General features: G+C 46.6%; 1 protein-coding gene across 3 annotated transcripts; it reads right to left on the bottom strand.

The window, feature by feature from the left end:
• Nucleotides 1-632: 632 nt before the first annotated feature.
• On the bottom strand, nt 633-5,598 carry PLA2G2A (phospholipase A2 group IIA). Of its 3 annotated transcripts, XM_077988690.1 has the most exons (6): nt 5,525-5,598; nt 4,736-4,846; nt 3,910-4,055; nt 3,556-3,700; nt 3,191-3,297; nt 633-1,040 (listed from the first exon to the last, which is right to left on the bottom strand). In XM_077988690.1, the coding sequence occupies exons 3-6, from the start codon at nt 3,947-3,949 to the stop codon at nt 898-900; spliced, it is 435 nt and encodes a 144-aa protein (XP_077844816.1). In that variant the 5' UTR covers nt 3,950-4,055; nt 4,736-4,846; nt 5,525-5,598; the 3' UTR covers nt 633-897. The 3 variants fall into 3 exon arrangements, with proteins under 3 accessions (XP_077844816.1, XP_077844801.1, XP_001094731.1); XM_077988675.1 differs by lacking the exon at nt 5,525-5,598 and having other exon boundaries at nt 3,556-3,712; nt 4,736-4,929; XM_001094731.5 differs by lacking the exon at nt 5,525-5,598 and having other exon boundaries at nt 4,736-4,897.
• Nucleotides 5,599-12,579: the final 6,981 nt, after the last annotated feature.

The raw sequence follows: 12,579 nt of genomic DNA, 5'->3' as shown, positions 1-12,579 counted from the left end.
TGACGGGATAGCACCCCCAGGGTCCAGCTGGTGGCCAGCATTATATCACCCCGCTTTTCCTCCTTACTAGACTAGGCAACACAGGAGAAGAGCATTCCAGGTGGAAGATGTGGACTACAGCTTCTCAGATTAAGACCAGCCTTCCTGCTTTCTCCCGGCAGGCCAGTAGGAGCTGCTATTGCCTAGGGAAGGGGAGGGAGATGTCTGGGTTTCCTCGTAATAGTCATGGCAGTTGTAGACATGTCAGACCCAAGGCTTTTTTCATTTGTCATCATTCTAATTCTCAAACACGCCCTTGCAGGAGGCACCAGTGTTATCTCCATCCAGATGAAAGAACTTAGGCTTAGGGAGATGGGGGAGTGGGGATTTGACACAGCCTGTCCGATTCCAGAGCCTATTTTTTTCGTTTGTTTTGTTTTATTTTTATAAAGACAAGGTCTCCCTGTGTCGCCCAGGCTGGCCTTGAACTTCTGAGCTCAAGCAATCCTTGCACTTCAGCCTCAGCCTCCCGAGCAGCTGCGACAATGGCACACACCACTACACTGGGCTCAGAGCCTGTATTTTTAACCCCTACCCCTGTTTGTTCTCACACTCACAGTGCATAGGGCAATGCACACACACACACATATACATGATTTGCTAATTGCTTTATTCAGAAGAGACTCCTCGGAGTACAGTTTCTTTGGTTAAGCATGGAGTTGAGGTGGAGGAGAGCAGTGGAAGGCTGGAAATCTGCTGGGTGTCTCATTCTGGGTGGGTATAGAAGGGCTCCTGCCTGGCCTCTAGGATGGTGAGGGATGCTTTCTGCATTGCCAAGGAACTTGGTTAGGGTAGGGAAGGAGGGTATGAGAGAAGGAAACTCAGCATTGGGTGGAAGGTTTCCAGGGAAGAGGGGACTCAGCAACGAGGGGTGCTCCCTCTGCAGAATTTATTGGAATAGTACTGGTAGTTTTTATTATAGGTACTCTTGTTTCTAGCAAAACAGTAGGCAGCAGCCTTATCGCATTCACACAGTTGACTTCTGCAGGAGTCCTGTTTTGCTGAAATCACAAGAAAATAAACACAAGATGGGAGTTTGTTAATATTCAGTGGCTTCTTGTGGGAACCCTGGGGTAGAAGACACAGCCGTGGCCTCCAGAAGCTCCTAGTTGGAGACAAACACCTGCGCGCCGGATATTTCTGACCAAAGGGGAGACAGAATTCTTGCCCTTGGGATGCTGGCCTCCAGCCTGGTGGAGACACAGCCAGGCACTGGGATACTCTCTCAAAGGCCTTCCTAATAGCCATCATATCTTCCTCTTGCTAACAGATGTGTTCAGGCGGCAAAGCCCTAGCCCCGGGGGTCTGGGAATGGAGTGTGATTGGTTTAAGCCAGGCAGGGTCATCCATTTTTCCTTTGCAGTGATTGGTCTTTGTGTATTATGTAACCTTGTTCCAACCAATGAACGACAAGGGGAAGTCTGCTGGGGGCTTCTGGGAAAGATCTATTTCCTCCCTCCAAAAAGAGAGATGCCCAAGACGAAAGTCTCTTCCATAGTGTGAGGCCAGGAGGGTGGAACTGCAGCCTGTCTCTTGACATCCCAGCTGTAGACACTGCCCACGTGACATAGCTGAAGGCCAGGAGAAGGCTGGCTTCTTGATGACATGCTGGAAAGCTGCCCCAGGCCTGGCACTGCCCTATTCCAGAATTCTAATTATGTGACAGTCACCTATCCCCATTACCCAAGCTACTATCAGCTTGGCATCATGTGGCTTGTGACCTGATGCCTGCTGAAGAAACATGCCTCTATGGAGAGGCCATGATAGGAGACATAATTTCTGATCTTAAAGGACTCAGGCCATGGGCAGGAGTCCACACTTTCTCCAAATCCCACTCATGGGTCAGCTGTCTTCCAGTGCCACCCACCTCTCCTCCCCTTCAGGGCCAAGCTTTCTCCAGAACGTTGTCTTTGCCTTCTGTCTCTACTTCCCTTCCCATCAGCCCCCACCCGCTCTAATCTGGCTTTGCCCTCCCCACTCCATGGAAGCAGCTTCCCCTGAGTCCCTCATGCCTTCCTGCCTCAACATCCAGGGGAGCCTGTTGGCCCTTTTCATGGAGGACTCCTCTGTTCAATTGCTAACCATCTCCTTACCAACTCCTTGAGCTTCTTGCTCAGTTCTCCTTCTCCCTCTCTGTCCATCCCTCCTCTGTCTCCTTTCTAGGCCTTTAAGCAGAAAATGAGTGATCACACCCACCTCTCAGCTCTCTGCTGCCGGCTTCTGAATCTGTGTCCCCAGTCCTGACCTCTCCCCTGAGCTGCATTTGTACGGACAGCTGCCTGCTGGACCCCTCCCTGGGTGCTGGAGGCCCCTAAACTCCACATGCTGGAAATAGAACTGCTCCTCCCCGCCCTCCACCACAACCTGCTCCCATGGTCTTTATCACAGTTGTGCCATCCATGCAGCCACATATCCATCCTCCATCCAACAGCTCCCTCTCCCCGTCCCACCCCACTCAGTCACCAGCTCAGCTGATTCCACCTCAAATACATCTTGATGTTTTCTCCACCCTTCCCATCCTGACCTCCGTTGTTTTATGTCAAGATGTTACTCCCTCTTGCCTGCAGGATGGCAATAGCCTTCTCTGCCCCCCTTCCACTTGTCTCCATCGACCCTGTCCTCACAGTGAGTCCTCTAAAATGCAAATCTGACCCTGTAGCTCCTCTGCTTAATAGCATCCTATTGCTTTAGGGCAAAACCTAAATAAAGCCTGGCCTGGAGGGCCGGATTGACCTAGCTCCTTCCTTTGTCTCCAGCATCATGGCTCAGCACTGCTTCTCTTCCTCATGTTTCTGCTGGGCAGCACAGAATGGCTTACACAACCCTTTGGTGCCTTTGACCATGCTGTGTCCTCTTCTGGGCATGCTCCCAGCCCTCCTCTTCCCTGACTCTGCACAGCCTTTCAGACTCAGCTTAGAGGTCACCCCTTCCAGGAGCCTTCCTCAAGCCTCAGGCTGTGTTAACACCTTATCTGTTTACTTCCCACTGGAGTCTTTACCACATTGGATTTTCACTTTCCTGGCTTCCCACTCAACTGTGAGCTTCCTGAAGCAGGAACTGTGTCCCTCTGTGTCTATCTTTGGTGCCCAGCACAGTCCTCAGCACTGTCTAAACAAATGAGGGCCACTCAATGGTGATGTAGGTCTCTTACCACAGGTGATTGTGCTCCCCTTGTTGCTAAACTTGTAGCTCAGAAATTTGGTGCCGCATCCACGTTTCTCCAGACGTTTGTAGCAACAGTCATGAACGACACAGCAGCTGCAAGGAGACACCCTATTGGGGCTGTTGTCCCACAGCTCCAGGAGACCTGGTGCCTGTGGTCTCACCCCCTTGGACCCTGGACAGAGACCCAGTGACTTTGCAACAGTCTAGAGCAGCAGTTCCAACATGCTGGCTGCTTTTCCAACCAGGCCATCCTGAGACCTCTGTGCCCATCAGGAACCGGCACTGTCTTTGCAGCTCCCAGCCCTGCCTGGGCCAGAGTCTAGGAGGGTAGGGAGGGATGGGTAGCCTCACCGATCCGTTGCATCCTTGGGGGCTCCTTTGCCACCCACGCCACAGTGGCAGCCGTAGAAGCCATAACTGAGTGCAGCTTCCTTTCCTGTCTTCAACTTGATCATTCTCCGGAAATCCACCAAATTCCCATGGGCCTGCAGAAGGCCTGGAAGGAAATTTGGGAGTTGTCTGGTGATGTGGCATGGGGTCCTGTGCCCTCCCTCTCTGCCCCTCTCTGCTACTCTCCTTCCTCCCAAATGGCTTCTCTTCTTCCCCTGAGAGAGGATTGCTGCAATGGGAGAGAAAACTAAGGGACAAGAGTGCTTCCCTTCTGGGGCTGTCCCCCCATGCTCAGAGGTCAGGGTCAGCACTTACCAAAGATCATGATCACTGCCAACAACAGGAGGGTCTTCATGGTAAGAGTTCTTAGGTGACAAATGCAGATGGACTGGCCTAGCTCCTCCGCTGGGTGGTCTCAGCTTCTGCCCTGGCCGTTGCGCCCCTGCTCCTCCTTGGTGGCTCTGAGACACACAGACATGCCCTCTCATCCAACCTAAGTCCAGCTTGACTCCCTCTGTCACACTCAGAGCACACAAGGAGTGCCCTCCAGCAATACACACAGACACACACACCACCTCCTGACCCGTTCTCAGCTCTGCAGAATGGTTTCACACACATCAGGCCCTCAGACCTGTGGAGAACCCCACGAGACACTAATGAGACCTCCCCTGTGCCTCATCAGACTGAGAGTTCTTGGGAGGTTGGAACCAGGTTCCTCCCAACTAACTGGGAGGTTCCTGAGGTCAGAGGATGTGGAAGACATAGCTTGCACATCTCCAAACTAGATTCAAGGCTTGGAGTCTCCAAGGCACCCATGGAGTCTCAGCCTCAGTATTTTCCTCCAGAATGAAAGCATCAACCTATCTCGGCAAGGCTTTCTAACCCCTTCCACATACACACGTTCCCAAACACATACATGCTCACAGACCTATGCCCACATACACACACTCTTGTACTTACCTGCGAGTGCGAACATCCTCTCATTCACTACAATCACATACCCACTCAACATACTCATGCACACACACCCTCTTGTGCATATCAAATCATGCACATGCATGCACAGCACAGCCACTCTCAAAGGCAGCGAACGAGCAGGAATTCTGCTCTTGACAGGACATCAGCTTCACTGGCTGTTTACCTCTCAGAGGACCTCAGCGTTGTATCCCCAGGCTGTCTTGTTTGTTCTGCACTCCTGCTCCCCTTAAATAGCCGCTCCTTCTGGGAGGTTGGGGGTAGGTGAGGCATGAGGCTGGGGATGGGTGTGGTCAGTTGGTGGACTCAGGATTGGCCGCCCATACCCCTAGGTAATCCCTTTCCTTCCCCTCATCAGCTGGCAGGACAGAGTTGAGGATTGAGAAACTTTACGTGTCGGTAGCTGATGCCAAAACACATTTCAGGCCGTTTTGCAGTCTTTCCATGGAGTAAATTCCCATAATCAGCTCTGGGTGTGATCAACGGTCAGCCACCTCCCTGCAGCCGCCTCTAAGGGGGGCAGGGACTGTCTGCTGTTGCCGGCTGTAGACTCATTTGTACACCCAAAGGGACCACCAATTGCTGAGCAAGGATTGCTCCCTTCTGCTCACTGTGGCATTTGGGAATAGAAAAGAGGGCTTTTAGTGGTACTCATTCATTCAGCCGCTCAATCATTCATTCGCGAGAAGTATGTACTGGGCCTCTAGCATGTTCCAGCACCTGTGCAGGCCTCACTTCTCACTTGTGCACCCCACAGTCCACCAGGGAGAGGGTTTAATGGGGGTGGATTTCCCTTCCCACTAACTTGGGCCAGGGCCTCAACCTTCTCTTCTTCCTTCCCTTTCTTCTTTTCCTCCGCCCCTGTCCCATATGAGCTTCTAAACCTGGAAAAAGCCAGAGGCTATCCTTGAAGTTCCCACCAAAGCACTGCCTTCACTTTATTCCCCATCCTCACCTGTTTGGAGACAGGGGAGGTGAATGCTCCCTGGATCTGTTGCTCTTTTTCCTTTAGGCTTCAGGCTCACACTGACTCCAGCTTTAATTCATAAAGTAAATATCTTTTTCATTGCTCTCCAGCACATGCTAAGAATTTAGCTTCCATGGCCTTAAGTAAACACTCTGCGATTCCAGTCCTTAAAAAGTCACTGTGGCAGAGGCTGTCGTGCTTGTGAACATTCCATCTGTTCCATATACTCTAGAGCCCCTTGCAGGGATGGAGACCTAGGGCCCTGCTGCTGGCTGGGAAAACATAAGCATTGGTATTAAGGCTCACTTCCGGGTTTCTCCAGCAGGGGGACTATGAGATGCAACTCCCCAGCCCTTCCCTGCCCCACCGGTAGAACCAGAAGATGAAAGCAATCTGGGGTGTAGAATCATAGCATGGAAGACCATTGTCCTAGAAAGTCCTGCAGTGCACAGTGGTCTTAGCGTGAGTGAGAAATAGACTTTTGCTGTATTAAGCTGCTGATAATTGAGATGGGCAGCTACTGCCACATAACCTAGTCTAGCCCAAGAGCCATCAGACAGCTTTCCTCTCAAAAATACCATTTACCTCCAGCGCTCGACTGTGTAATGCGTTGGACACTGGTCTTCCTTCCTGCCCTCATGTGTTAGAGTCCCAGTACCTTAGAATGTGATCTTATTTAGAAATAGGGTCATTACAGATATAATTAGTTAAGATGAGGTCACTAGGGCAGCTAGGATGGGCCCTAATCCATGATGACAGATGTCATTACAAAAAGGGGAAATTTGGAGACAGGAAGCACACTGGGAGAAAGCCATGCAAAGATGAAGGCAGAGATCAGGGTGAAGCTTGTACAAGCCAAGGAATGGCAAAGATGACCAGAAAACACTGGAAGCTTAGGAGAGAGGGATGGAGCAGATTCTCCCTCACAGCCCTCAGAAGGAATCAGCCCTGTTGGGCTCTTTGATGTCTGCCGCTGGAACTGTTAGACAATGAAATGTCTGTTGTGTAAGCCACAAAGTACCTAATACAAAGCTGAAGCAAACTAATACAACCTCCAGGGATCTCTTTTGACTTCCTTCATTCTTCTTACTCTGGGTTGCCACTCCTATAGCAATTGGCTTTTATGGCCATGTCAGGGTTCAGAGGTCTCATCCCCCAGCGTAGACCACTGCCTTTGTTAAACATTGGACTTCTGGAAACAGTAGTTCCTCCAACAGGCAGAACCGCCTTCCTCTCTGTATATCTGGATAGCCCTGGTCCAGGCTTCAGGCGGAAGAAATACTCCAATGCTCAAGGACTCTGGTGACGTCCTTTTCCCATCACTTCAGGATGTTTTTCAGGAATTCAAAGTCCATGAATTGGCCTCTTGTTCATCTTCCATCCCGCACCTAATTCAAACCCTTGGACTCAGTGAGCCAAACAGAAATCTCTACTTTCATGGGGCTTCCACTTTAGCAGAAAGAGACGGATAATCAGCAAAAGACATCCTAGTAAATGACATCGCATGTTAGGTGGTGACACTGCGATGGGGAGAGAGGCAGTAGGTGACAGAGCAGGAGCACCATCATCTCAGACAAACATCACCACTTTAAGTTCCAGCTCCCTTTCTAGCCTCATGCATTTCAAGGAAATCATTTATCTTGTAATTACAAACAGGCAGAAAGAGTAGACAGTAAAACACAGGTAAGACAGCTCGGGCACAGAGGGAGGTGTGGGGAAAGTCTGTCTGGCAACTGCCAAGCTTCACCCTCATACAACGGGCCCCAGTAAAACAGTGGGCCTTAATAAGCACAGTCTTTTCCCTTCAGGTGCACTAAGATAAGAAAGCTAAAAGCAGACTCGGGGGGTATGCCTGCAGCTGCAGAAAGATGTATGGGAACAGACACACAACTCTCCCTCCCAGATAAGCATAATGAAAAGACACAGAAGCAGTCCAAGCCTCTGTTAAACTCTCCTACCCTGAATCCTTAAAAACTCTTAGCATGTAAGAGTGTGCCTCTGACCTAACTCAGCCAGCTGCCCCTCTCTAAAATAAACCTGTTCTTGACTGCCAAGCCATCTTTCATGTTTCTTTCCTCTTTTCTTAATTCTTACAGTAGGGATGGAGGAGGGGTATCTGGAGTAGGTGGGTGGCAATTTTACACAAGATTGGAGTGCTCAAAGAGAGGTGCTTTGAGTTTAGTCGGTGCTCAGAACACTTTCCTTGCATTATTAGTAACTAAAGGAATCAGCATTTGAGACGGAGTCTCGCTTTGTCGCCAGGCTGGAGTGCAGTGCTGCGATCTTGGCTCACTGCAACCTCCGCCTCCCGGGTTCAAGAGATTCTCCTGCCTCAGCCTCCTGAGCACCTGGGACTACAGGCACCTGCCACCACGCCCAGCTAATTTTTAGTATTTTTAGTACAGACGGGGTTTCACCATGTTAGCCAGGTTGGTCTCGATCTCCTGACCTCATGAACTGCCTCCCTCAGCCTCCCAAAGTGCTGGGATTACAGGCATGAGCCACTGCGCTCAGCCTTCCCCTTCCTTATTTATAACTCCTTTCTCTGACAGGTTTATTTTTCACAATATATTTACTTATTTGTTCAATTATAGTACAATTGAAGTAGTTTCAGAATTATTAACCCATAACTCTGTGAGAAATAAATTTACTAACTACAGTACCGTGTTAGTGCATAGTTTCTTTATCTTTAGCCTTTTGGTATACCACCATAATACTGTTTTCTGAAGTTACATAGGTTATCTGTTTTCTTGTAGCCTACCTGAAGTGTGGTTATTATATTGATTTGTCATATAGTTATATGTTTATTTGTTATCATTTGTATTCCATTTTGGTTTCTACCTTTTTCCTGGTTGATTTTAATTATTTATTGCTTTTGAGGGTATGTGAAGCCTTCCCACGTGAAACAAGGTGAAAGCCATACTAAAAAGTGTACTCAGAGGTGTTGCTTCTCACTCATGCCTACTATCGTCTCATTTTCCTCTTCTTCCCACCTCATTCTCTCCCCATGGCCTATAGGTAAGTGTATTAGTTATCTATTGCTGTGTAATAGATGACTAATACACAAACTGTATTAGTTTGTATGACTTTGTATTAGTCAAAGGGAAAGGATTATACAAAGGTAAACTCACTGGAGGTCATTCTGGGGTGTGTTTCTCATAGTAGCCAATCTCATTCATATTTGGTTGATTCTTCCTGAAATTTTTTTGCATAAATGTGTAGGTGCATGTTTATTTTCTTTTAACTACTGCTTTCTTACACAAAGGGTAGCATACCATAGATGATTTTGTACTTTGCTATTTTAACCCAACAGTATATCTAGGAAATCACTTCATATAAGCAGCTAGAGATCTTCTTTCTTTTTAAAAAATATGTTTAATTTTTTTTCCTCCTAACTCAGGGAAGTCTTTCCTAGTGGCTTCCCTGACAGGGTCGAAGCCCCTCTTGCATTTCTATAGTCCTTCATTGCGGGAATGTACTATAATTTTTCCAACCATTCTCCGAGAATAGGCATTTAGGTTTTTTCTAGTGTTTCGTAATTACAAACATTGATTCAGTCAGCGACCTGTGCGTGTGTATTTTCATAACATTGGAGGTGTATCTTCTGGACAGATTCCTAGAAGTGGGATTACTGGGTCAAAAGGTAAGTGCATGTGTAAATTTTGTTAGGTAATGCCGAATTCTCCTACAGAATGGTTGAACTAGCTCACATTCTCAGTAGTAATGTTTGAGACTGACTTTTCCTCCATGGCCTCAGCAACAGAATGTTCCGTTAGACTTTTCCTTTTGCATTCATTCTTCTTATAGTTTTAAAAATATCACTGTTCCTTCAATAAATATTTATTGAGGACCTACTCAATAATCTAGGTACTGTGTGGTAATGCAATGGTGGGCAAACAAACAATTTCTTCCCTGAGAGCGTTTTTCAATCTGGCAACAGAGACAGACATCAGTCAGATGATCACACACACACACACACATGCACACACACACACAATTATAGAATATCATGTGCTGTGTTGTTCAATGATCCATTGGGACAGCATGAGGCAGAGAGCCCTCAACTAGTCTGGGGATCAGAGAAGGTTTTCTAAGGAGATGGCACTTTACCAGAGGTCTGGAGGGAGTTTAGGAGTTATCTGGGTAAGCGGTTTCTGTGGTTTAGCTCACTCAACATTTATTCCAGCCTTCTGGTATGTCTGTCTGTATTGCAGAGCCTAGAAGGCTAAACACTGCATTTCCTTCTCTCTCCCTCTCCTTATTTTAAAAGGATTTTTGAAAGAGCAGTGATATTCAAAGTAAACTTGATCTGAGAGTAGAGAGAGTCCCCACATATCCCCTCTTCCTCAAACACACATCTTCCTTCACCATCAACATCCCCCACCATTGTGGTACATACGTTAGAATCAATGAGCCAATGCTGACACATCAGAGGAAGTCCATAGTTCATATTAGGGCTCATTCTTGATATTATACACTCTATGGGTTTTAGCAACTGTAATGTGACATGTATCCACTCTTACACTGTGAGACAGAGCAGTTTCACTACCTTGAAAATTCTCTATGCTCTGCCTACTTAATCCTCCTTCCCCCAAACATCACCCTGACAACCATGATCTTTTTACTGTCTCCATAGTTTAACCTTTTCTGAATGTTATGTAGTTGAATCATACAGTACGTAGCCTTTCAAATTGATTTCTTTCACTTAGTAATATACCTTTAAGTTTCCTTGATGTCTTTTGATGACTTGATAGCTCATTTATTTTTATTATTGAATAATATTACATGTCATGTGTACCACAATTTATTTATCCATTTACCTACTGAAGGACGTCTTGGTTGCTTCCAAGTTTTGGCAATGATGGATAAAGCTGCTATAAAGATTTGAAACATTTCATGTGCAGGTCTTCGTGTGGAAATAAGTTTTCATCTTATTTGGGTAAATATCAAGGAGCACAACTGCTGGATCATACAACAAGAATTCAATGTGTATTTTTGTAAGAAAATACCAAACTCTCTTCCAAATGGCTGTACCATTTTGCATTCCCTCCAACAATGAATGAGAATTTCTGTTACTCCACATCTTCACCAGCCATTTTGAGACCAGCCCAATTGTCCTGTAGAACTGATGTTTATGGTTTCTTTTTTTTTTTTTTTTTTTTTTTTGAGATGGAGTCTCGCTCTGTCTCCCGGGCTGGAGTTGCAGTGGCCGGATCTCAGCTCACTGCAAGCTCCGCCTCCCGGGTTCACGCCATTCTCCTACCTCAGCCTCCCGAGTAGCTGGGACCACAGGCGCCGCCACCTCGCCCGGCTAGTTTTTTGTATTTTTTAGTAGAGACGGGGTTTCACCATGTTCACCAGGTTGGTCTCGATCTCCGGACCTCATGATCCACCCGTCTCGGCCTCCCAAAGTGCTGGGATTACAGGCTTGAGCCACCGCGCCCGGCCAGAACTGATGTTTATGGTTTCTTTGAATAAACATGGAAATTGACTCTCCCAGTCTTAAAACTTGAGAAAGTTACATTTGTCTTATCTGACTTCCTTTTTCAGGAAACCAACTAGCAGTCCTCTTAGATAGTATCAAGGAATTGAAACTTACCAGATAACTGCATCTGGACAATAAGACACCAGATCCCTCACCTGTCATAATGGCCTAACTGACTACCTGCTTCCTATTGACCAACTCCTCTTCCTTATCCCTTCCTAATTGCTGTTTTCCTACACATGGATACATTTCTTCCCTGCTATATAACTTCCCAGTTTTAATTGGTTGGGGAGTTCGTTTTGAGACTGATCTCCCATAGTCTCAGCTGCAGAATCTGATCAAAGCCTTCTTCCCTGGCAGTACTCGTTGTCTCAGTGATTGACTTTCTGTGCCGTAAGCAACAGGACTTAGACCAAACCCCTGACACTTCAGTAACAATTTGATATTTTCAGTATTTTGGACATTAGCTATTTTAATATGTGTGTAATAGTATCTCATAGTTTTAATTTGTAATTTTTTTTTTTTTTTTAGTTTTTTGAGACAGAGTCTAGCTCTGTCTCCCAGGCTGGAGTGCAGTGGCGCGATGTCAGTTCACTGCAACTTCTGCCTCCTGGGTTCAAGTGATTTTCCTGCCTCAGCCTCATGAGTAGTTGGGATTACAGGCATGCACCACCACGCCCTGCTAATTTTTGTATTTTTTAATAGAGATGGGGTTTCACCATATTGGCCAGGCTTGTCTCGAACTCCTGACCTCAAATGATCTGCCAAAGGACTGGGATTACAGGTGCATCGCAAAGGGCTGGGATTACAGGTTTGAGCCACTGTGCCCAGCCTTAATTTGTAATTCTAATGACGTATCATGTTCAGCATCTTTTCATGTGCTTATTTGCCATCTGTGTACCTTTGGTGAGATATCTCGTCATGTCTCTTGCCAGTTTTTTAATTGGATTGTTCTTTTTTTAAAATTTTAGCTTAAATTCTGGGATACATGTGCTGAATGTGCAGGTTTGTTACATAGGTATACATGTGTCGTGGTGGTTTGCTGCACCTATCAACTTGTTGTCTAGGTTTTAAGCCCCACATGCATTAGGTATTTGTCCTAATGCTCTCCCTCCCCTTTCCCCCCAACCCCCAGAAGGCCCCGGTGTGTGGTTGTGGGTTTGTCATAAAAGCTTTTATTATTTTGAGATATGTTCCATCAACACCTAGTTTATTGAGAGTTTTTATCATGAAGGAGTGTTGAATTTTATCGAAGGTCTTTTCTGCACCTATTGAAATAATCATGTAGTTTTTGTCATTGGTTCTGTTTATGTGATGGATTACATTTACTGATGTGCGTATGTTGAACCAGCCTTGCATCTCAGGAATGAAGCCAACTTGATCGTGGTGGAGAAGTTTTTTGATATGCTGCTGGATTCAGTTTTGCCAATGTTTTATTGAGGGTTTTTGCATTGATTTTCATCAGGGATATTGGCCTGAAATTTTCTTTTTTGTTGTCTCTGCTAGGTTTTGGAATCAGGATTTTTTCTATTGTTCGGAATACTTTCAGAAGGAATGG

This window comes from Macaca mulatta, chromosome 1 (assembly GCF_049350105.2).
Source record: "Macaca mulatta isolate MMU2019108-1 chromosome 1, T2T-MMU8v2.0, whole genome shotgun sequence".
In the NCBI taxonomy this organism is placed as follows: Eukaryota; Metazoa; Chordata; class Mammalia; order Primates; family Cercopithecidae; genus Macaca; species Macaca mulatta.
This window is presented reverse-complemented; position numbering and strand designations above follow the sequence as displayed.

What these genes read in the sequence shown, in the direction of transcription:
- PLA2G2A (XM_077988675.1), bottom strand. Translation starts at nt 3,949, where the DNA reads ATGAAGACCCTCCTGTTGTTGGCAGTGATCATGATCTTTG. An exon ending in GGCAGTGATCATGATCTTTG is followed by an intron (nt 3,713 to 3,909) that starts GTAAGTGCTGAC and finishes GACAACTCCCAA; the next exon opens with ATTTCCTTCCAGGCCTTCTG. An exon ending in CCCAAGGATGCAACGGATCG is followed by an intron (nt 3,298 to 3,555) that starts GTGAGGCTACCC and finishes GTCTCCTTGCAG; the next exon opens with CTGCTGTGTCGTTCATGACT.